At 38.4% G+C, this 23,548-nt stretch overlaps 1 protein-coding gene across 6 annotated transcripts in view; it reads right to left on the reverse strand.

Moving 5' to 3' along the window:
• The window catches only part of Trpc4 (transient receptor potential cation channel subfamily C member 4), a 123,780-nt gene extending 102,067 nt beyond the window's left edge, over window positions 1-21,713 (reverse strand). For all 6 annotated transcript variants that reach the window (XM_035451579.1, XM_035451578.1, XM_035451577.1 and 3 more), the window contains exon 1: window positions 21,336-21,713. In XM_035451579.1, coding sequence (XP_035307470.1) covers window positions 21,336-21,713 — 378 coding nt within the window. The remainder of the gene's footprint in view (window positions 1-21,335) is intronic.
• Between the last annotated feature and the right edge of the window lie 1,835 nt (window positions 21,714-23,548).

Here is a 23,548-nt window from a genome sequence, read left to right on the forward strand (position 1 = left end):
AGGTTCCACATCCAGACTCAACAAAGCACACATCAAAAGCTTTTGAGAAAAATGTTTCTATTGGGGCTGGAGAGATGGCCCAGGGCTTAAAAGTACTTACTGCTCTTGCAGAGGACCTAGGTTCAACTCCCCAGTATTTACATGGTGGCTCACAACCATCTCTAACCCCAGTTGCAAGGGATCTGTTGCCCTCTTCTAGCCTATGTACTCCCTAAATGCATATGTGCACAGACACGTATGCTGGCTAAACATTTATACACATAAAAATAACAAATCAATTAACAAAATATTTTGTAAAATGCATCTACAGTGAATATACACAAACTTTTTGGTTATTTTGGCTCCCTAAGTAAAAATCCTAACTAATTGTGGATCATTTACAAGCATTAGGTATAAAAATTAATTGAGAATTAATTTGAAGAAGTATGTGTGTATCTGCATGTGAGTATGTACACCTGAGTACAGGTATTGCTGGAGGCCAAAGGGCACTGGTTCCCCAGAGCTTGAGTTTCAAGTAATTGTGAGTTGAGGGCATGGGTGCTGGGAACCAAGTTCTGGTCCTTTAGAAGTGCAGCAAGTGATCCTAGCCTCCACAGCATCTCTCCAGTCCTGAAACTATATGTCTTCTGGCTAAGGCCACTGTGACAGCCTGAGAATTGTTCAGGCAACAAGATATGATGATACACATTAAATTCTGCCTCAACCACTTTTAGTTGCATGAAAATGGCAAAAACCAGTTAATAGCTTTTAATTTCTACTCTCCTGTTTTCTGATGTAGACATTTATTTCAAATCTTGCTCATTAACATACATCAAAGACATCTGGAAGTTTAGTCCCACAGGTTGTAGTAAATATGAAAGGTGAAAACCTGTTGATCGTTATAAATCACTAAACAGCGGGAGGTATGTATGACAACCCTGAAACTGGAGACAGAGCAGAGAACTGTCTTGTTCAGTTTCTCCAGATTCATTTGCTTCTCCTCATATAAACACAGCCCAAATTATAGTGCTGGATTCATCTTCAAGGTAGAACGGCCATTTCCTGACGGGCAGTTTCATAAGCATGTATGTCAAGGTTTTTCATGCTGTCTCCCCAAAACATACAGATCTTTGTGGTGAACTGCTATGCCCATGTTCAAAGTAATAAGCTTGAATATCCTCTCTCTGTATAGGTACCGTAAGTTACTGTGAATGAGAATTGATTAAATGACCTTTAACAAGATGTTAACAGGCTGAGTTCAAATGTAAGTTCTTAGAAAATTTCAATTATATACTAACTCTGGCCCATTATTTGAGTTTATGTTTATGCTGACTATGCTTTGCCATCTCCTTTTTGTAACTTCCTGGTCCTTAGACATCCATGACTATTTTTTCTTGGTAGAGTATGGACATAGGTATTGTTCTACTAATTGCAGCTTGCAGAATGCTACCTAAGGAAATCACCTGTAAATCTTCAATTTCTCATCAGCAAAATGCTGCATATAGTCTTGACTTGAAATTCTTTCAAGGACTAAAGTTGAATTTAGACTTAAAAGCATTATGAATATAGTATTTCATAAAGCATAATCTGTTATCATTATTGTAGTTGGCATCTCCACCTTCACTGTCATTTCTATGGTAACTCTCTTAGTCCCACCAGATGACATGAGTCCATTCAACTCTTGGGCAAATTCCTCCTAAGAATCAATAAACCCACTGTCTTTACTTTTCACAGGTGTATTCACTACACAGCATTAGCTGTTCTACTTCCATTAACTGTGGTTTGTGTATGTGAAATTCTATCTTTCTGGTCATTCAATAACTATTTGGTGCAGCTGGAGCTCTTACCACTTATTCTGTCAATTTTCAGGAATATACAACATGATAACGTCCTTGTCTTCATTCAGAGAAATAATAAAGGCAGAGTCCCTGAGTAAACAAGTTGAGTGATATATTTAAAATGGAAGAATGTCAAATTATAGAAGAAAGGAAGCATAGAAGAGAGAAGATCAGGCTAACCCCTTTTACTGACAAAGAGAAATGAGACCAGAACATTGGGGGATGAGAGGGTCAAGCAAAGTTTGTGACCAAGAGAAGAACACTCTTGGAAGAGGGGACAGTGGCTTTAAAAATGACAAAGCCTGCTTAAAGCTTTAATCAACTGAACAGCAGGACAGTTTGTGGTGGAAGAGTGTAGATGGCAACATTAGGTAAAGGTAGATGATACCCATGCAATTTGACCCATTTTCAGAACTGTGGTTGTTACTTCATGGTGAAATGAACAGGCATTGGGACATTTTGAGCAGAGAGACAACATGGCACAGCCACCTGAAGTAGATCCACTTTGGCATTTGCATTGAGAATGAACTAAAGAGATGGAGGACACACTAACGAGGAGGATGGCAGGCATCAAGGGAAAAGAGAATCACAGTGGAGAATTTGACAGGTGGTGTAATACTGGACAGGTTACAAAGTGAAACTACTGGGATTTGATAATGGAATTGTATGGATGGTGAGATGAAATTACACACAGAGAGATCAAGGATGACCTGAGCAGAGCACAGGCTAACTTCTTGAGAACACACTTAGAGGAGAGGTGTAGAGACACAAAAGGTTCTCAAGTTAACCTTGACATGACATTAGACATGTGGACCTCTATACTCGTCAGTTATCCACATATAGGTAGTATTTAAAGCCGTGAGCCTGAATGTCATTTTGCAAGCGAGAAGTGAGTGCAGGGAGAAAATAGTAGTTAGAGATTTGAACTCTCTGACATTTCAAAATTTAGATTTTGAGAAGATGAGCAAGGATTTGTAAAGGGTATTGAGAAAACAGACACCAAAGCAGATGCTTGTGCAGTGTGAAATACGGGATGCTGAGGGAGGAACAGTGGGGTAAGTACTTGAACCTCTTCTTAACAACTGATTCTATTAATATAAAAAATGAGAGGTATTTCTTCAGAAAGTAGGAAACATGTCTCATGGTCTTGCTGCATGTCTGGGGAAAGAAGGAAAAGGAGCTAATCATGAAGACAAGTGACAGTCACATGCAGTCATTTGAAATGAATCATCATGTCTTCAGAACAAAACTATTCCAGATGGCTGCAATGCCCTATCTTCAGTCCTCTCTGGATCTCTGGTTACAAGACAGAGGGGCGGAGACTGGAATTTTGCCAGATAATACTATGAGAGGAGTGTAGTGAAAACTTGTGATAATCAGCTTAAAAAGACAAAAGGTTGATTTTGGCTCAAGTTTAGAAGATTCAGTCCACGGTAGATTTCCTGATGGTTGGACCTGTTGGGTCCAATGGTTTTAGAGGCACATCATAATGGTTTTAGAGGCTCATTAACCTTTTGGTATACTACCCATGACATATCTCCTCTCACTGATCCCACGTATTAAAGATCCTGCCATTCCCACTACTACCATGAAAGGGTGCCTAGACTTTGACAAATGTTGCAGAAACACACTACACTAAGGCATTAGAGAAAGCCTGTGTGCAGGTAGAGGGCACAACTACTGAATTTGTGAAGCCACAAGCAAGTGAAAAGAGTTAGAATGTGAGTTCTAGAAAAAAAGGAGCAGGGGAAAAAATCATGAACCTACAGATAATTCTGCCAATAACCAATGCCACTTCTGTGTAGGGACATGGGAATGTGGTGACTTTCAGGATTGTATTGGGCAAGCAAAGCAGGTTAAGAGAATCCAGGATTTGAGCTGCTGTGTTTGTAACCAGAAGGTTTCAGAGAAACTATTTCTAGGGAGTATGGGAGTAAATCTGAGTCTAAAACCTTAAAGAAAACAAAAACTTTGTAAAAAAAAAAAAGACAAAATAAACTATAATTGGGGCAGAGAGGTAGGAAAAGATGAGCAAAATGAACTGGGAGAGGTGATGATGAACATGCCTAATGAGTGACAGGTGCCTTGCAAGAGAGGCTCAGATTTCAGATGAGCCACGACCTTCAATAACAAATAAAGGCAAGAATGAGAATATCCAATAACCCAAGAGATGATCAAGGCTAGAAAAACTGCTGAGATAAACATGAAAGGCATGATAAATTAGATAAAGCTAAGGTAGAAAATTGCTTGAACTAGAAACAGGTAGTCAAGCACAACAGGCATTCTGAAACTCAAACAGGACCAGACAGTCTCTTCATGAGGCACAACAAGAGAAACTTGTTGTGAGACATTATAGGCAGGAGGGAAAACTGCAAGTAAAGAAACAATTTTCAAAGCTGCAAGAGGTTGAAGGGATAGTTCAGTTGTCCTCAGAACCTACATTAACAAAATAAAGGCATGGTGACATACACTTGCAACCCCTGTACTGGGGAGGAAGAAAAAGTGCATGCTTGGGACTCGCTGACCTAATTGCAGGACACCAGGCCAATCAAAGAGAACAAAGGGGAGGGTAACTGAGGAATGACATCCAAGGATGATCTTTTGAATCTACACATATGGGTACACTGTGCATGGATACCCACATACATGTACCAAAATGAACATACACCTAAAAAACAAACATCATGCATACAGATACACACATGCATGTATGCATGCAGCATATGTTCATGCATACACACACACACACACACACACACACACACACACACACACACACACACACACACACACACACACACCATGAAGGCTATAAGGGGAAATATCAACTCACTGACATAGGCATAATTATCAATATAGAGTCAGATCTCTGGTTGACAGTCTAAAATACAAACTCAGAAAGTAAACAGTTGTCAACTAAGACAGGGATATCCTACAAAGCTATCTTTTCTTAAATTGACAGGGAAATGGAAGCAACGACCACAAAGCAGCATACTGAAGACATAAATGAATATAATATACAGAGAATAATAATAGTGCCAATCACAAGAGTCCCAGAAAAGAAAAAATATAGAACAAATGAGAAGGACAGCAAAGAATTAGTCCATCAAATCTAAAAAGCCAACTAAGTCTGATACTAACACGAAAGAAAGTGAAAAATAATAGTCTAAGCCACCAAAAAAAATTCAACAAGGATTAGCAAATAATAAACTTTAGTGTAAATGCCTCAATTCACTAATAGAAGACTGGATTACAAAGCTGTATTCAATCTTATGCTGTCTCTAAGAAACGTACCCCTGGTAAAGACATCCATAAATTGAAAGTCCAAGGATGGATGCCAATCTTTGAAAAGAACAAAAATCAAATATAGTCTACTCGAGCTATTCTGATGGCTGGTATTGTAGACTTCAAGCCAAAATTATTCTCAAGAGATAGCAAAGGTCACTATATATTAATAAAAAGAGTCATTCATCAGGAAGATATAACAATTGTGAAAATATATGTACTAAGTATCAGCACTTCAAATTTCATAAACAAAAAGTAATGGACATAAAATTTCATATACATCCTCATACAACAACACTGGATGATTTCAGTACCCTGTTCTATTCTTTCAATAGACCATTCAAAATAAAAAATAAACCAAGAAATGTCAGAGTTTACATTTCTTGGTTTACACTGCACCATAGATCAAATGGACCTAACAGATATCTGTAGAATACCACATCTAAAAGAAACGAGATATATAATCCTCACTGTAGCCCATGGAAAAAAATGGATACTTTCCTAGACACAAATGAACTACAAAAATTAAATCATGAATACATAAATAATATAAATAGTGTCAAAGATTAAAGTGCAGTTGGAACTTTCTTTGGCCTGCCAACCCGCTCCCAAATAAAGACAAGGAGATCATTATTAATTATAAATGCTTGGCCTTAGCTTAGGCTTGTCCCACTAATTCTTTTAACCCAATTTAACCTATTTGTATTAATCTCCATTTTACCTTGGTGCTTTTTAGCTTTCATTCATTCTGTGTGTATTCTACTTTCTTTCTTCCTCTGTGTCTGTCTGGCTGGCTCCTGGCATCTCCTTGGTATTTCTTTTTCTTTCTTCCCCTTTCTTTCTTGAACATAATTCCTCTTCTTATTTACTTTCTCTGCCTGGAAGTCCTGCCTATACCTCTTCCATTACTATTGGCCATTCACCTTTTTTTATTAGACCAATCAGGTGCCTTAGGCAGGCAAGGTAAAACAGCAACACGTCTTTACTTAATTAAGCAAATGTAACCCATCTTAACATAGCTAAACAAATCTTCCACAACAATAAAACAATGAAAAAGATTTTCCCAATTAAAAAAGACTCAAAACCAAATGGATTCAACATTAAATTGTTGCAGGTATTTAAAGAAGAGCTAACACCAATACTCTTTAAACTCTCCCATAAAGCACAAGGGAGCAGAATTTTACCAAGCTCACTCTCCAAAGCTGGTATTGTCCTGAGTTTTAAAATGGTAAAGACAAAACAAAGCAAACTATAAATGAATCTCCTTGATGAATATAATTGTAAATTTTAACAATATAATTCTTGAAAATTTAAAGAACACATTGATAATATCATACACCATCGTCAACTTGGTTTTATTTCAGGAATACAAAGTTGGTTAAATATATACAGATCAACAAGTATAATTCAGGACAAAAACAGAGTTAAGGACAGAAATCAATGATCATCTTTATCAATGCAGAAAAAACAATAAACAAAATTCAATATTCCTTAATGGTAAAAATGGTAAAGAACATAGGAATAGAAAAAACACATCTCAACACAACAAAGGTTATAAATGCTAAGCTCATAGTCAATATTATTCTAAACTGTTAAAATCTATAAGCATGTCATCTAGACCCTTGTATGAGAGAAAGGTAGCAACTCTCTACATTTTTATTGGGCATAACATTCACATCCTTTGCTAGAGCAACAAGAGAATAGAATAAAGTGAATTAAAAAGAGGAAAGGAAGAAATCAATTTATTCTTATTTGTAGATGGCATGATTCTGTACATTAAAGAACCTAAACTTTCTGCCAGGACACTCTCTGTCCCAAAAATCCTTTAGTAGAGTAGTAGGCTACAACATCAACTTATACAATTAGTAGCTTTTGTATGTGTGAATAATAAATTCAAATAATGAAATAAATGAAAGGGAAACTTCAATTCATACTAAGAAAAGAAACCCAGTAATAGGACTGACCAAGAAGAAAAGTAAATTGAAGATACTACAGCATATGTGTGGTGCCATCTTGTTTGTATAAATAAAGCATGTCTGAAGATCAGAGGGTGGAGTTTGCCAATAGCTAACTATAGAGGCCAGGCAATGGTGATACATGCCTTTAATCCCAGCTCTAGGGAGGTGGAGACAGGAAGTGAGATGGTTGGGTGGAGAGAGGAATATAGGTGTGTGGAAACAGAACTTCTCTCTTTTCAGCTTTGAAGTTGATGAGGTAAGATGTGACTGTGGCTTGCTCCTTCATCTCTCTGATCTTGCAGCTTTTACCCCTATATTTGACTCTGGGCTTTTATTATTAAGACCTATTAGAACTTGAGTTACACATGTGGAGAATTTATCAAAGCCATGGATTGGTAGAATGAATATTGTGAAAATGGCTATGCTGACTCAATATAATCACCATCAGAATCCTAATTCTATGCCTCACAGACATAGAATAAATAGCTACAAAGTTCAAGTGAAACTCCCAGTTGCAATGAGGGAAGAGTGAAGAGCAAAAAGACTGAACTAGTGAAACCCACAGAAACATCTGACCTGAAAAAGGGGGAGCTCGTGGACCCCAGTCTGATGATTGGGAGGCCAACATTGGACTGATCCAGACCCTATGAATGTGGGTGTCAGTGAGGAGGCCTCAGCAATCTGTGGGGCCTCGGGTAGTAGATCAGTATTTATCCCTGGCATAGGAATGGACTTTGGGAGCCCATCCCAAATGGAAAGATGCTCTCTCAGTCTGGACACATGGGGGAGTGCCTAGACCCGGCCCAGGATGATATGAAAGACTTTGGGGTTCCCCCAAGAGGGCCTCACCCTCCCTGGGGAGCAGAGGGAAAATGGGGTGGGGGTTACTGGGGGTTGGGGTAAGAGGGGAGGGAGAGGGAGCTGGGATTGACATGTGAAGCAGGCTTGTTTCTAATTTAAATAAAAATAAATTATAAAAAAGGTTCAAGTGAAGGCAAAACAAACCCTAGATAGCTTTAGCGACTCTTTGTATAAGAGCAATGCTCAGGCTATCATGATACTTGATAATAATTTAGGTCACAGAACCATGGCAACAGTGTAATATGACACAAAACATTAAAACGAACCAGGTGAAGAGGACTAAGGACACACAAATTAAACTAGATAGTTAGATTTAACTAATTTTTGACAAATTTGTCAAAGACATACACTGGCCAGGCAATAGCCTCCTTAACAAAGGATTCTGAGGCCAAAGATCTTAGCATAAGACCTGAAATGCTGAATATGCTAAAGGGAAACAATCCAATAAGCAGGCACACACAGGGGATTCTGACACATTTTCCAACAGCACAGGACATAATTCCATCCAAAGAACTGACTAATGGGACTACAAGAAATTAAAAAATTTCTTCTCAGTAAAGGAAAAAATCATGACAGTGGAAAGAGTGTACAGAACTGTAAAATTAATCTTTGCCAACTACATATCAGACAGGGGATCCATATCTACCATATGTAAAGAACTACAGAAGTTAAACAGCAAAAAATGACCCATGCAATCAATTAATGTGCAATTGACTATATTGGCAGTTCTAAGTAAAAGAAATATAGTTACTAAAGACTTGAAAAGCTGTTCAACATATGTAGTCATAGGGTAAATGCAAATTAAAACTGCTTTGAGATTGGATCTCATCAAGAAAGCATATGATTAATAAATGCTGATGAAGGCATTAGGAATGAGGAAAACTAATTCACCATTGGTGGGAATGTAAAATTGTGCAGCAATGAATCAATTCATGTGTGGAAATTCATGAAATGTTTTGAAAAAACTCCCATCTGACCCACTCTACTATTCTTAGTTATATACCACAAGGCCTCAGGTCAACATACTATAGAAACATGTACACACACACACACACACACACACACACTGTGAGTTCTCTATCTAAAATAACCAGAAAACGGAACCAGATTTAATATCCATGGGCATGAATAGACAAAGAAACTGTGGTACACTCACATCATAGACTTGCATGCAGCCATAGAGAGCAACAAAATAAAGATATGTGCAGGAACATGTAAATGACTGAAGCCATTGTTTGCTAAAAACAAAAATAAAAAATACTCAAATATTACATATTTCTTTCAGCATGTTAAACCAGATTCAAAGTGATATACTTGTGCACATAAAAATGAAATGTATAAATAATGATAATAATTGCCTTTGGCATTTCTTTTACCAAGTATAACTAATTTGCTTTTTTTTTTTTTGAAAAGACTCATTTCTGAGGTAAAGGGTATTTCTTTCACTATGTTGATGGAGTGCTTCCTGATGAAAAGTGCATAATTAGCTCATGTGTTTGATGCTTGCCATTCAGGGCTAAACAGAATCACTCTGGTCAATTTTGTCATATGCTTTGTAAAGTTCCTTTTCTAAATATTTTCCATCTTACAATTTTATTCTAACTATACAAAGGAACACATTCTATAAACTTAGTGTAGATTTAGCTCACTTTGGGAAAAAAAACATTTTTAAGATATCTTTTAGGGCTTAGAAATCTTTCAAAATTATTCTTCATTTTTCCATTTCATTATTCTCTTCATTAGACTAGTGGAAACTGAATGGATGCAGACATACATTCATAAAGGTTGATAGAGTTATGTCAAGTCCCGTTATTTGAGGTTTCAATGAAGACAACAAAAGTAGGAACAAAATGCAATATATGCTAATTTTTAATGGATATTATAAAGTTTCTCTGCCAAAATTGAGTAGCTTGAGTCTCCTAAGCTCGTCAAAACTGTCACACTGGGGGGCTGAAGAGATGACTTATCAGTTAAGAGCACTGGGTGCTCCTGCAGAGAACTTGGGTTCCTGGCACCCACATGTCATCTACAACCATCTGTAATTCCAGTTCCAAGGGCATCTGATGCCCTCTTCTGGCCTCCATGGATACTGCATGCAGGTGATATACATATTTACATGCAGGCAAAATGGACATACTCAAAAATAAATGAATCAAAAGTAGCATATCACACTGTGTTGTCCTATACATTGGAGGGAGTTAGTGGTAAGAAGTTAGGGACCAAAATGTCATGCATCTTCACACCATAATGCTCTGTGATAGAGGAGCTCTCTCAACGTAAGTAAATAAGTAAAAGAGAATGAGACCTTGTTGGTGTAATATGGTGGAGCACTATTGCAGACTTTATCAATAGCTTAATTTCTTTGAAGAAATATATGATGAATATAAGCAATTCACTCAAAAATTTTCTCAGTCATAGCAGAAAGAATGACAACAATAATAAAAATATGGACCCTCTGTCAGCAAAAGGTACATCAATGTCCTGAAGTGAATGGCAGGTGAGATACAGAATGGTCCTAGGATGTGCAGTGTAAAACTGATGGAGGTTAACACAGAACAAGAGACAAGTGCCTGGCCATAAACTGGCTAACACTGGATATGTGATTGGGTCAGTTACTTTAAATGTCCTTGGGGGGTTGAAGATGGGGTTGTCACCTATGCCTATGTCTGCCCTCTGGCTGCCCTGAAGTAAGTTGTTTTCTCTTCAACCCATTCCCACTACTATACACTCACCACAAGTCACAAAGCAACGAAGCCCACTCACCATGAACAGAAGGCTCTCTGAGCATGAGACTGAAAACTTAGGAAGAGAGAAAGGTGAGTTTTAACTCAGTTGCTTTGTCACACTGACAGAGAGCTGACTAACATGGTGGGCTCTATTACTGCACAAGTGAAACACTGAAGAGAACGAATGAAAATGCATACAATTTCTTATTGAGCCTTTGCTCACTCTTCTTGTCCATTTTCTGTTACTGACAAGACGTCTGAGAAAATCAGCTTAAATGCAAGTCTCATCCACAGTAATTCTCCTCCTTGCTTAGAACCTGTGGTGAGATAGTACGCCATGACATAGAATGCAGAGTAAAGCAAAGCTGCTCACATCATGGTGCCCAGAAGTAGAGCATAAACAATAAAGGGTCAGGATATATCCACAGTGACCTAACTTCATTCCAGTTGATCTCACCCTGTGAAGACTGCACCAGCTTTCCGTGAGAGCTGAGGACCAAGACTTCCACACACTGGCCCTAGGAGAGCATTTATGATCCAAACCACAGCCTCACCCAGAACATGTCATCTCCTTTAGTGTGTATCTCTCTAGGTATGTGTAACTGATAATACACACTGCACCAACCTCTAGAATCTGTTCCAAACCCACTAAACCATCTATGGTTTAGGGAAAGTATTTCCATTTCTGTTATTTTTATTATGAAGGTATATGTGAGCAGGGTGTGTGAGGTTACTAGGGGGTACTCACAGAGTAGGGAAAGTGACACAGAAGTTCATGTTTTCATAGAAGCACTTGAGGTGCACAGAGTAGGACAGTGACGACAGGGTGGGGGGTGTGTGGGGGCAAGGCCCTTTAACCCCATCTCAACAAACAAAAATGAGGAGAAAGTTCTGTGTTGGCTGTAGAATATCCTCCTCCAGCAAGATGGCAGTGTCTGTCCCTGCAGAGTCTCAGCCATCAAGGATCAGCTCAGAAACAAGCTGCTGGCAGAATCCCTGCCTTCCACCAGAGCGCTGATGTATGCTTGGCCTGACATTCATCTCCCACACTCCTGCTAATGTGCCGTTCTCACCTCCTTCTTCCCAGCAATTTCTCAATGTGCCAGCAATGTCTCCCTTATTACTGCCAATCTCTTCCTGCAGCCGTCTAGGAGGAAATCAGGCAAGTTCTGTGAATCCAGTGACTTTAATGTTACTGACATATACCAGGAGCCTCTGACTGAATGGGTTTCAGGATAGTTCTGCAGAGCCACGGTGCTCAAGAACCAGACTTTATTTCCAGGCTGTGGCATGCTCTCACTTGCTGAGGCAGCTTATGAGATGACCAAAGAAGGAGTTTAGTAAAGCCAGTGAAAGCAATCAAACCTGCACTCGGCTCCCTCTCGGTTCTGCACCTCAGAGTCTTATCCCTACCAGTTAAACACTGACCTCCGATGCAGACTTTCTTCCCTTTGCTACCCATGTCCCTGCATCTGTTTCTTGTTTATTCAACTCTATTACTTAATAGAGACTGCCTTAGATAAGTGTTCCATGAAGTTTGTAAGGCTCCTGTAAGAGCCAGTAAAAATGAACTCTAAATTCAATGCTGTTGTTAAGGAAGCTGAAAGGGGGCCAGTTAAGTTCAGTTGGCCTTTTGGGTCATAAGACTCAGCCAACCACAGTGGATTGAAAACAGTTGCAAAAATTAAAAATGGCCTCTTGAATATAGTTTTTTCTTGATTTTCTCCAGACAATACAAGAATTTATTAGACATTAAAATTACAGTAGGCATTGGGTTGGTTTTCTGTTTCTGTAGCACTCGCCTGACATATCAGCCTGCAAAGAAATAAGTTTCTTTGGGCTCACAAGTTAGGAGAGCCAGTGGTTTCTCTCATTGGGATCTGAGATGGGAAAGCACTCCATGATGTCATGTTAGGGGTGTGCATGTGCACTGGGGTTAGACATTCACTTCACACAGAGTCAGGGAGGGAGTGGTAGAAGAAGGCATGTTCTCAGGAACTTGAAGACCTGTCACTGGGCTCCAACTCTAACAGTTCCATCCACCTCTTGATAGCTCTACAGGCCGAAGACCACACCTTTAACATGCAGGCCTTTGGGGAGTTACAGTAGATATTGTCTGTAACTTACAGATGATTCCTTGCATACAGTTTCTATGCAAATATAGACCACTGTCTATAAGGAACTTGAACACCCATAGGCTGCGATATCTGAAAGAATCCTGGGACTAATCCTCTTTAGATAGCTGTAGTTAGTCACTCATGTTGACTCAGTAAAGTTAGCCACTCTTTAGCAAATTGCAGAAACAAAAGAACTTCCCACAAAGCTTGCTCTGAAGTTCTCATGAGCTAACAAATGGTCACAAATGTGTTCTAGATCTACTGTGGGGCTCCAGTATTATTTTTAAATGTGATATGAAGCTCAAGGGATGGCTCAGTGGTTAAGAGCACTTGTTGCTTTTGCAAAGGCCCTGGGTTCAATTCTCAGCACCCACATGGTGTCACATACCAGCCAGAACTCCAGTTCTGAGGGAATCTGATGCCCTCTTCTGGGCTCTGCAGACACCAGGCACACATGTATATATATGTAGGCAAAACATTCACACACAGGAAATAAAATCCGAAATACCTATTCTACTTCATTTCCTTATTCTTGATGTTATTATGCATAAGTATGTTTGCACTAGTGTTCCCTACTGATAAAACTTAATCACCATTTCAAACAAACCTATGTACAAAGCCATCAGAGATTTCAGAAGCCAAGAAGAAATGCTGTAACTAGGTTTCACATTAGACAGGGTGAGAACCATGCAAAGTAAAAGCCACCCATTGTCACTTCACTCAAGTGAGAAGGGATTTCACATCAAGTAATACATTTGCTGCTATCAACTTTTTCTCAGCCTCCAATACCCATCTACTCTTTGTGTGAGAGTTTGAATCTTCCCTCAGAGAGCTGTACTCGCTAAGCTCTGGCATGGTCAGAGCTCATGACTAGGCATATCTGTCCAGTACTTCTAATAAATGATTCAGACAACACTGATGTGAAACATGGACATCCAGACCTTGATTGATCCAGAAAATTAATCCACAAAAGACAAATGATGACAATGAAAATGAGAACACTTCCTACATGCTAATAAAAGTGATTCTAATTCGAATTCCTCCACTGCTTGTGGTTCTAATATTAAAGCAGTAATGTTCATTTTGTTCAAGAAGAGGGAAGAGCAACAAGGCAAGTTGGAAGACCATGTTCAAATCAGTGGCAACTTATTCTGGCCATAGTATAGACATTTCTATTTCCTACTTCTGCTTGTGCTAAATGTACTCAGTTACATTCAATGACTCATTTTTAGTGTTATAATCAGTTGAGAAATTCAATTCATAAATTCTCACTGAAATACATTTAATGATGACTCTTAGAATGACTTTATTTTTATTTATGTATTTGTATGTGTGTCTGTATGCATGTTTGCCAATGTACCTGCAGGCTAGAAATGGGCATCAGACAAAACCCATGATCTAGAGTTGCAGGTGATATGATTACTGGGAATGGAATTTGTGTCCTGTTAAGACTCTTAACCATTGAGTCATGTCTCCAGCCTTAATCACAGCATTTTTTAATATGTTGGAGTATCTTAATAATGAATAACCTCTCCAAAGCTTTTCATCAGAAGCCTGGTTTGAAAGACTATGCTCTGGGGACCACTTAGCATCTTGGGTGAACAGACATTTTAATTAAATTAAGTATAGTAAGTCTAAAGTGCTTTGAGTGTAAGAACATAGTAAACTTCAAATGATATCCAAGTGAAGGGGATTCCATTGTCTGTGTTCTTTTAACATACTGCAGTTCAACTTTCAAATCACGATACTACATTTCAACTTTCAAATCTCTGTAGTGATTTGAACAGCAAGACTGTCAACCTCTTCTTCATTATGAGAAAATTAGGTCTTAAATGACTATATGGTCTTCCTGGCATTTGGAAACAGAAGTTATATCCAGGCCTTTTCCTTCTGAACTCTTTGGACATATTCTTATACCCTCTATTCCAAGAGTGACTCAGTTTTTCTGCCAGGATTGGTTTCTGTGCCAACAAACAGGTGTTGTTTCTCTAGGAAATGTAACACTAGGAGTGAGAGGTGTCTACACACTTGGAGACTTTTCTTGCTGGAACCTGCTTTTCACCTGATATTTTTCAAATAGGGTAAAATCCTTCACTCTGTGGGCTCCTGACATGTCTGGCATGCTTTGCCTTAATATATGAGTTGTGTGTTGCTATGCTGATTGGACAGAACAAGGCAGCACATGCCCAAGGGATTATGGTAACTGCTGGCCTTCTCATGATCAGGGAAGTTGCTTGTGTATGAGCAAGCACAGCCAATTAACTGAAGCTACCTTATTGTATTGACAGTTTTTCAGGGGCCGTGCTTTGACATTTAGAACTACTTAGTTCTCTCATGATTGCCATCCTCTAGCTGACTAAACACAGTCTATGCTCTGTATTGCAACAGCTTTAAAATTCCCTACTGTGGAATAACAAAACTCAATCTATTTTTCAGATCTTTGAAGTACTTGTTAATATTGACTCTGCTACATTATAAAACAACAAAAAAAAATCCAATTTAGAGAAGAATTTTAGTTATTTAACTCTAGAGGCAGATAAAGAAAATATTGTACAGCATTTTTATTGATGACTTACCATGAGAGTTTAAATAAAGCAGAATTGTTGACTGATATCTCTAGATCTCATAGTGGGATACAAATTTTGAAGAAGTGAGAAATAGCACTTTTTTGTATTTTTGAGACAGTGTCTCACTCTGTAGCCCAGGCTAGCCCTGAACCCACCTCCTGCTTTGGCATCATAAGTAGGATTACCATAACATGTCACTGCAATGGCTGGTTTGAGAAATGACATCTTTATTCCTCATTATTTATGTCTTCTGTCCTTTCACTCTTTTGCCTACTGTGAATTTTGATAATAGCTGATTATAGGTTCATGGATCTTTAGGCTCATTTACTTTACTGATAGCAGGCAGATTCACACTCTGTGCATACTGTTGATATCCTATACTTGGCCTCAGGCCAGATGTCATGAGAACAAATAGGAGAAGCCATCATTAGGCAGGCCATGAAGGACAGTCACATTATACCAATGAATCCCTGCTCTAACTAAACTAGACTGACTACATTTAAGTCAACATACAATTTAATAATCCCTATATGAAAGTTATGAGTGTGGAAGGCAAATGGCTTTTGCTGAAGTCTAGTTTAAAAAACTGAATACGATTTTTCAGAGTGTCTTATTATTAAAACAGGAAGCATATGGAGGCAACAAAAAATACTCTATTTGTTTAACAAACAGGTCTACTCCCAGTATCCAGGGATTTATTTACTAAGCATCCACATCCAGCGAGAAGGGTTCTGTATTTCTAGCTGTTGGTATTTTTGCTTGGACATGTTTTTGAATTAATATGCTAATGCCAGAATTCCATTTCACAGTCTTTGATTTTTTGATTTCATAATAGTTAATGTTTCTAAAGCCACAGAACTATATTAGAAAGACAGTTGAGACTGTGAACCCATCCCCTAAACACACTGGTATAGAAAGGAAAGAGCAAACTGAATTACTCTGTGTTCACCATGAACTGGGTTATGGTTGGCAAATATTATATTTTTCAAATGAACAGAGAAGCCACGTGGTATTCAAGGGTAAACTGACAATGTTTAATTTAGCTCGCAGGACATTCTGGGATAGTCTGTATGTGTCTACAGGAAGGGAGAGGTAATGCCATAGTATAGTTATGGCAGCATTATTATGTTGCCATCATGTGTAAATTTATAAAAGTGACTTTGCAAAATGTGTCACTGGGCTTTGAAAAGCTTGTGGGGTTAAGCTTGCTGTCACAGAACCACAGCCCAGGGTGATGCAGAATTCTTAAACCAGAAGTGGAGAAGAGGGCAATAGGTTAACCTCTCTATTCACTCCTGCCTTTCCCTAATACTTCACAGCTTCTAATAACTATTATTCAGATGCTATGGCTATGGCAAAGAGCATGGAGGGCCACAATGTTTATTAAGAAAGTGGACATAAAATGACAGTATTAGTAGTATTTAGGACAAATATACAAACATCAGACCAGAGCATCTTTTTAACATGTCTACTTTGTACCCTAAATTAGAACAACTAATAATTCAAATGTCTCCTATTCAAGTTGGTGCTGTTGTGAAAGTCAGGCCAAGTGGGTAAGTAGTTATTTTCAAGGGGCCATAATTTTTAGGGTTGATGATTCTTGGTTTTGCCACCTGGGAAATGTCACTTAAGACATACTGTCCTTTCATTTAGTCACCTATTAAGAGGATATAACAGGAGTGCTTACCTTCATAAGATGGAGTAGATATTTCAGAAAGATAAGAGAAGTAAAATTATTAACCTAGCTACTAGCAACATTGCAGGTTACTGCAGCTAACACCATCATCAGTGTCTTCATTGTCATCGTTGTGACTAATCAAGGTTGGTAAGTAGCTTTGACATGACAAATGCCAGGCAAATCCCAGGCACTCTGTGGATCCCTTTCCCCTTTTATAAGTAAAAGGCTGGATTACATGCCTTCAAGATCTGCCCTGTCTATAGAGTCCTTCAATGGTTTGTAATAGATCTATAGGATCACTGTATCTTCAACTGAACTACTCCAGGATCTCAGTGAACTAGTCAATAATATCATTTTAACAGGACTTCAAGAGATTAGTTGGAATCTCCTAAACCAGGTTACCATCATATAGAGCACAGACAACTGTGTGTGCTCTACCAATTTAGCATCTCCTAAATCACAGCTTCTCTTAGTCTTATGTCCAGACAAGCAGCAGCCTCTTCTGGGAACTTGTTATAAGTATCCCTTTCAGGGTGTCATTTCAAAGTTGCTAGGTCAGGAACTGCAGGTGGGGCCTCAACCTGTGATTTTGAGGATGCTGGAGGCGAAGAACTAATGGTGTGAATAAAGAGTGGGAAAGCCTGCTCTGCCTCCAGATACCGATACACTTGGGGCAAATGTCGCTGTCATTGATCTGGCCTCTGAAGACATCTACAGTTGGAAACAGTTCAAAGTCAAGTAACCAATCAACTGACAAGGCTGAGAAACCATCCTTGGCTACTGTCTCTAGGGAGGTTAAGGGCTAAGAAGGGCAGAGAAAAGATCAGAAAACCAAAACATAGCAGAGGACACCAGTGTAAGGATGCTAACAAGGGAGCTGTCCCAGTGAGAATACACAATGTACCTTCTTCACACGGCTGTCAAGAATCATAGATTTGCTATTCTCTCACTGTACCAAAGAAATCAGCTATTGTTCTTTTCATTTTTACATCAATAATTTTAAAAACTTTGACATGCCAAAATCTGATTTATGAATACAGAATATATAATACAGAAGGAGTTATATGATTATCTTCTCCTTAACTAGGAAAATTAAACCTTTTCATTAAAAGCCACACTGAGAATAGTTACCTGATATGATAAAAACCCACAAATATTTCAATGAAGATTAAAGATAAAAGGAGAAAATCTACATTAGGAGCAACAGAGACACAGGTGATTTATTTACTTTGCTGTCCTTATTTCTTATCTATCTTCTTACCCAAACCCCATTTAGAGCAACAATTCTAATTAACTCTGAGATATCAATATCCATTAAAAACTAAATATATCCAATCTGGTCCCTAAGGCCTTTTCTCATAGAGTCTACTTCAGCCAATGCATTCTATTATAATTTCCCAAGGAATTAAACCAAACAACTCTATCTTTTCCATTTACATCTGTCTCCTGCTCTCTCACAACCTAGACCCTGTAATAAAGTGTGTTCATCAAATCTAGTTATTTTAACTTCATAAAGATTATAGGTTTTTTCCCTTTGATCTTTTCTGTTGTGACCACCTTTATTCTTAATTCCATGGTGGATTTTTCCCTTTCTTCCTTCATAACTAGAGCTTCACACTCTTGAGAATAGGAGTGCTGTCTCTCTTCAAGCTCCAGCACAAGGCCTAGCAAGCTAAACCAGAAATTGCTCCCCAGTGAGTGTAATTAAGAAGTACAACAATTCATTTGAAGTCTCCCAGAACTGATGATTTTAGTATGCCACCAAACACTGGGTCTTTTCCAGAGGAAAAAATGTAACATGTGACAAATGTGTAAAATCACAATATGTCTATCACTCCCAGAATATTTCAGGATCTTTGTAATTTGCTAATAATTAGATTTTAGAGGTTTTATATTACAACCTCTTTCTTGGCCTTCACTTCAAATTACATTTATCAAACCTAGTAGATTATTACTGTTTTCATGTTTTAATAAACCAGACTTCAACATTAGTTTTGATGTGTGTCTGAATATTTGTGGAAGAATATGTATCTATATACCTAAAATTGGATGTATTATCCCAATACATAAGATGATTTCAATAAATGCAAGCCTTACCTAAAAATTCACACTTTATTTGAGATGGGGGGAAAAGAGCCCAGTTAAAAATATAATTGTTTCCCATGTCACATAAGGCTGAAAACTGGCATTCCAAGAGTTGTTATTGTGTCTAAAAGATGTATTACCTAATGCAATAACACATACACAGCTCTCAACACATCCTTTATAGACTTTTATGGATTAGCTCTGTACACTCCTGCTGCCAATGCCTCATCTCCATTGTGTGGTATACCAGGAACTCTAAGGTAGCCTAAATTTGTTCTTCAGAAATCACCAAGTTCAAATAAAAAGGACAGTTTTCCTTTATTATCCCTCACCAAAGTCAAATTCTAAAATGCACAAATAGAAAAGGAATTCTTGGCCAGAAGACTCATGTGAGAGACATCTTCCAGAAACACATGGCCTGGGAAGCTTCAGAGCCCTGGCAGACTGCAAACCTTTACTACTTTCTATTAATAATCCAGGTCCAAGTGCCTGTAAGGAGCCAGGACCTACTTGTGAGATGAGGACTTAGCGCAGAAGTTGAACGTTTTCCAACAAACACTCTCATAATAGCAGGTACCTTCTCCAGACACCAGATTTCTCCGGTTAGCACAAACATCAGTGTCTAAAGGGATACTGGAGAATCTTCTAGAAAGCAGAACGGATGAGTTCCTTCAGTAACATATAAAAAACACTATTAACTGGCTATTTTGTTCTACCCAATTCTGGGCTACTGGTGGTCTACACGGAAGATGTAACATCTGGCCTACAGCTACCTAAGCAAAGTTAAAACAAGAAGGAATACAGTATAGTGCGTTGCTACTTAAACAACTAGATTCTTTGGGTATGATTACAAACATAAATTTAAAGCCAAACGTTGAGAGAGGGTACCATCTTGGGTCTTCAATGTTCCCTAAAAGCTCCTGTATTGAAGCCTTGGTCCCAGGTTGGCAGTGATCAATGGCAGAGCTTTGGAGAAGTGATGAAGGCTTTCTCCTCACAAATGCATTATTTTAACAATGGATGCCTAGATTAGTGGGCTACTGGGAAATGACAAAAACTCTTGCAGGTATGACCCAGAGGATATGTCAGTAGGTGTTACTCAACTTGTATGCTCTAATCTAGGCTAGCTTAACTTTCCAAGGGTCAGTGATCCTATAAGTGAAGTTTAATAGTGTAGCAAGATAACCCACAACTGTATATGAAACAAACAATAACCAAGCTGGCAAAGCAATAAGTGGAGAAGTATGATTCCTTAGAGTGTTAGTTTATCAATGCTTTGGTTCTCAGGGAAGAAGTGGGAGTGAATGAGGATGTGATTTGAAAATGTATCACAAGACACAAGTATCTCAGAACTTGAAGAGATGCTCAGCTACAATTTCCAACCTAACTCTGAAGATACTGATAGAAAGCCCTTCAGAGAAGCAAAGGCAATAGTAGACATAGCACATCCTGGCTATATGGCTTCTCAAACACTCATTTATCTGACACAGAAAACTGTGTGTTGTCAAACAAGACAGAAGATACTAGAGGTGAAATAGACACATCTTATAAGATACCAATTTGAAAGGCAGATTTTTAGAGCCATGATAGCATGTGCAATTAATCCATCATTAGCCTTGATGAAAGGAAGTAAAGGGATCAGTGTCTAAGAAACAGGATCAAACAGGCCTTTCTGACACAGGAGAGGACAGTGACAAAGGAAAAGATCCAGACAGGAAAACATTCCTTGCTTGTTCCCATCTACAGTCCCCCTATTTCTACAATGCTAAACACATGGAGAGTTAGAAAATACCCCACTATACTTACATTCATTTCTTTTCATAGGGAGAAAGTGTTGCTACACTTCTGCCATTGATAACTATGTTTAAATCCTCCTAAAGGCAGAGTTTAGCTTCTTTCTAGCAATTATTTCTGCTTCTTTAAGGATGAATTAATTTATAAGAAGCCTTCATAGTGTGCTAACAGACAATATCAAAATTAGATGGTGGTATCCACTTTTTCCTGAAGATACAGTGACACACAACATGCAAGGAGGTTAAATAGGAAAATAATCCAACAAATTACAGTTTATAGTTCAGAAGGTTGAAATGAAATACCAAAGGAAAACACACACACACACACACACACACACACACACACACACACACACACACACACACACACACTTACATTCAGAGTGTTTACAAATTAAAAAAAAAAACTCCTATAGGCAAAATGAACCAAATGAACTTTCATGCCCACCTGCTTCTCTCCACTTGGCTTTTTGTGGTTCAACAACAGCTCCACGGCTCCAACCACCTCCTTTCTGATAGCATGAAGCAGCGCGTCACCAACATAGACGTTGAAACTTAGCAATAGTTCAATCAGCTCCAGGTTCTCATTTTCAATGGCGATGAGAAGAGCAGTCCTTCCAAGGGGGTCAATGCAGTTGATGTTGATTTTAAAATAAATCTCTGCTTCCTCGAGCGATTTCTTGACACTTGCATAGTCCCCCTTTTCCACTGCATTCAAGTAGGCTTTTTCTGATGGTGAGAGTTCAGATTCTGCTCTGACAATCCTCAGGGGGATGCGGTCTCTGTAGGGGGCGTTGACATTTCTTTTGTAATAGAACTGAGCCATGCTTTAGGCCATGCTAGTCCATCATCTCTGGAAGCACACACAGAAAGCAAACTGTGAGCATCGGCATGCCTCCAAGGTGTCACTTGTGCTATCAGACTCGCAAATATTATTGACAACCATAGTGTCCCTACTGATGGGTAAAGGATGTTTTTCCTTAGGTAAGGGAAATTGATATTGACTCTGTTGCCTACATTTATTTTTTTAATGTCATTATGTGTGCACCTGTGAGAGTTTGTGTGCAGCACACACATGCAGCTGTTCACAGAGGACAGAAGAGGACACTGGATTCTCTGAAGCTATGCTTACAAACTGTCATGAGTGGCCATGAGGGTGCTGGGAACTAAGCTCAGGCACTCTGCAAGGGCAGCCAGTGCTCTTAACTGCCCAGCTATCTCTTCAAGCCCAATAATATCTAATCTATGAATAGAAAGTTATCTTAAAATTTTCAAGTAACATTTAGTAGAGACTTCAGCTGGAGACTTTGAGAAATTATGTGCATATATATCTTTGCATACACCTGTATATTTGTGTATATGTGCATGTATACACATGTGTATGTCTGTGCCTATATACATTTGTGCGAAGCTTTTTAAAAATTAGAAGTCATGCCTGTAGGGTTCCATCAGGAATGCTCAAATGTACCATTCACTGTGAATTTTGCTGATCATGAAGCTGCTGCACTGGTTGTAGAATACCATGATGTTAGAGAACAATCTTCTCATTTGTCATGTGGTCTGTTCTTAACATTATTAAGTATTCATATCACATTAGTCTGAATTACTGGAAGTACTGTCAATGAAGTAACATTGATTCTAGTGAATGTAACTTTGTTTTTTCTGTTTGTCAGTGAACTCAGTGAGGGAGAAAGAATGATACTGATGACATTGTCAAGATGAGACTGTGCAACTCAACATGGAAAAAAAGACAACAGAGAAAGAATATACTATGAATATACTTAGTATATTATGAAAGTACCAAGAACATACTATGATAATAAAAGCTAGCCTTTTTCAATTCTGCCACTTCTATGAGATGGCCATACGTGCAATGTAGGGAAGGGTTCATTTGAAAATTTATTTTTTATTTGGAGGTCACAGTAAAGATATAGCTGAAGCTGACAAAGTGAATTTAAAATAATCATAAATGAAAAAAGCCACAAGAAGTAATATTGTATCAGCATAAACATGGTGTTGTAAAGTTTCAGAAAAATGAATTATATTTTACATATAAATTCTTTTGTTGTTTTAGCTTTGGTTTTTTTTTTTTTTGAGACTGGGTTTCTCTGTGTAACCCTGACTGTCCTGGAACTTCCTTTGTAGCCCAGGCTGGTCTCTAACTTGCTAAGATCTGCCTGCCTCTGCTCCCTATTACGGGATTAGAAATGTTTGCCACCACCTCCTCGCTTACATATAAATTCTTTACTGGTTTTCTGCATCTCATACCTGTTATTTTACTCTCTGAAAACATACATGTTTATGTATATAGTATAAAATTAAAATAAGTGGGTCATTTAAACTGTCTGCATATTCCTATTAATTGGTATTTGTAGGTTAATCAGTGTATGAGTAAATTAACTTGATCTGAATAGTGCTTTGCATTAACAAATATGTCCACATAATAAGAGATTTTTAAAAAAATTAGTTCTAAGTGCGTGTGTGTGTGTGTGTGTGTGTGTGTGTGTGTGTGTGTGTGTGTGTAGTTATGTGCACAACAGTAAAAGTGCCCACAGAGGTCAAAAGAGAGCATTGGATCCCTTGGAGTTATTTGTGTGTCATCCAACATAGGTGCTAGGAACTGAACTCAAGTCCTCTGGAAGAGCAGGAAGTAATCTTAAC

Source organism: Cricetulus griseus (assembly GCF_003668045.3).
Source record: "Cricetulus griseus strain 17A/GY chromosome 1 unlocalized genomic scaffold, alternate assembly CriGri-PICRH-1.0 chr1_0, whole genome shotgun sequence".
NCBI classification, from domain to species: Eukaryota; Metazoa; Chordata; class Mammalia; order Rodentia; family Cricetidae; genus Cricetulus; species Cricetulus griseus.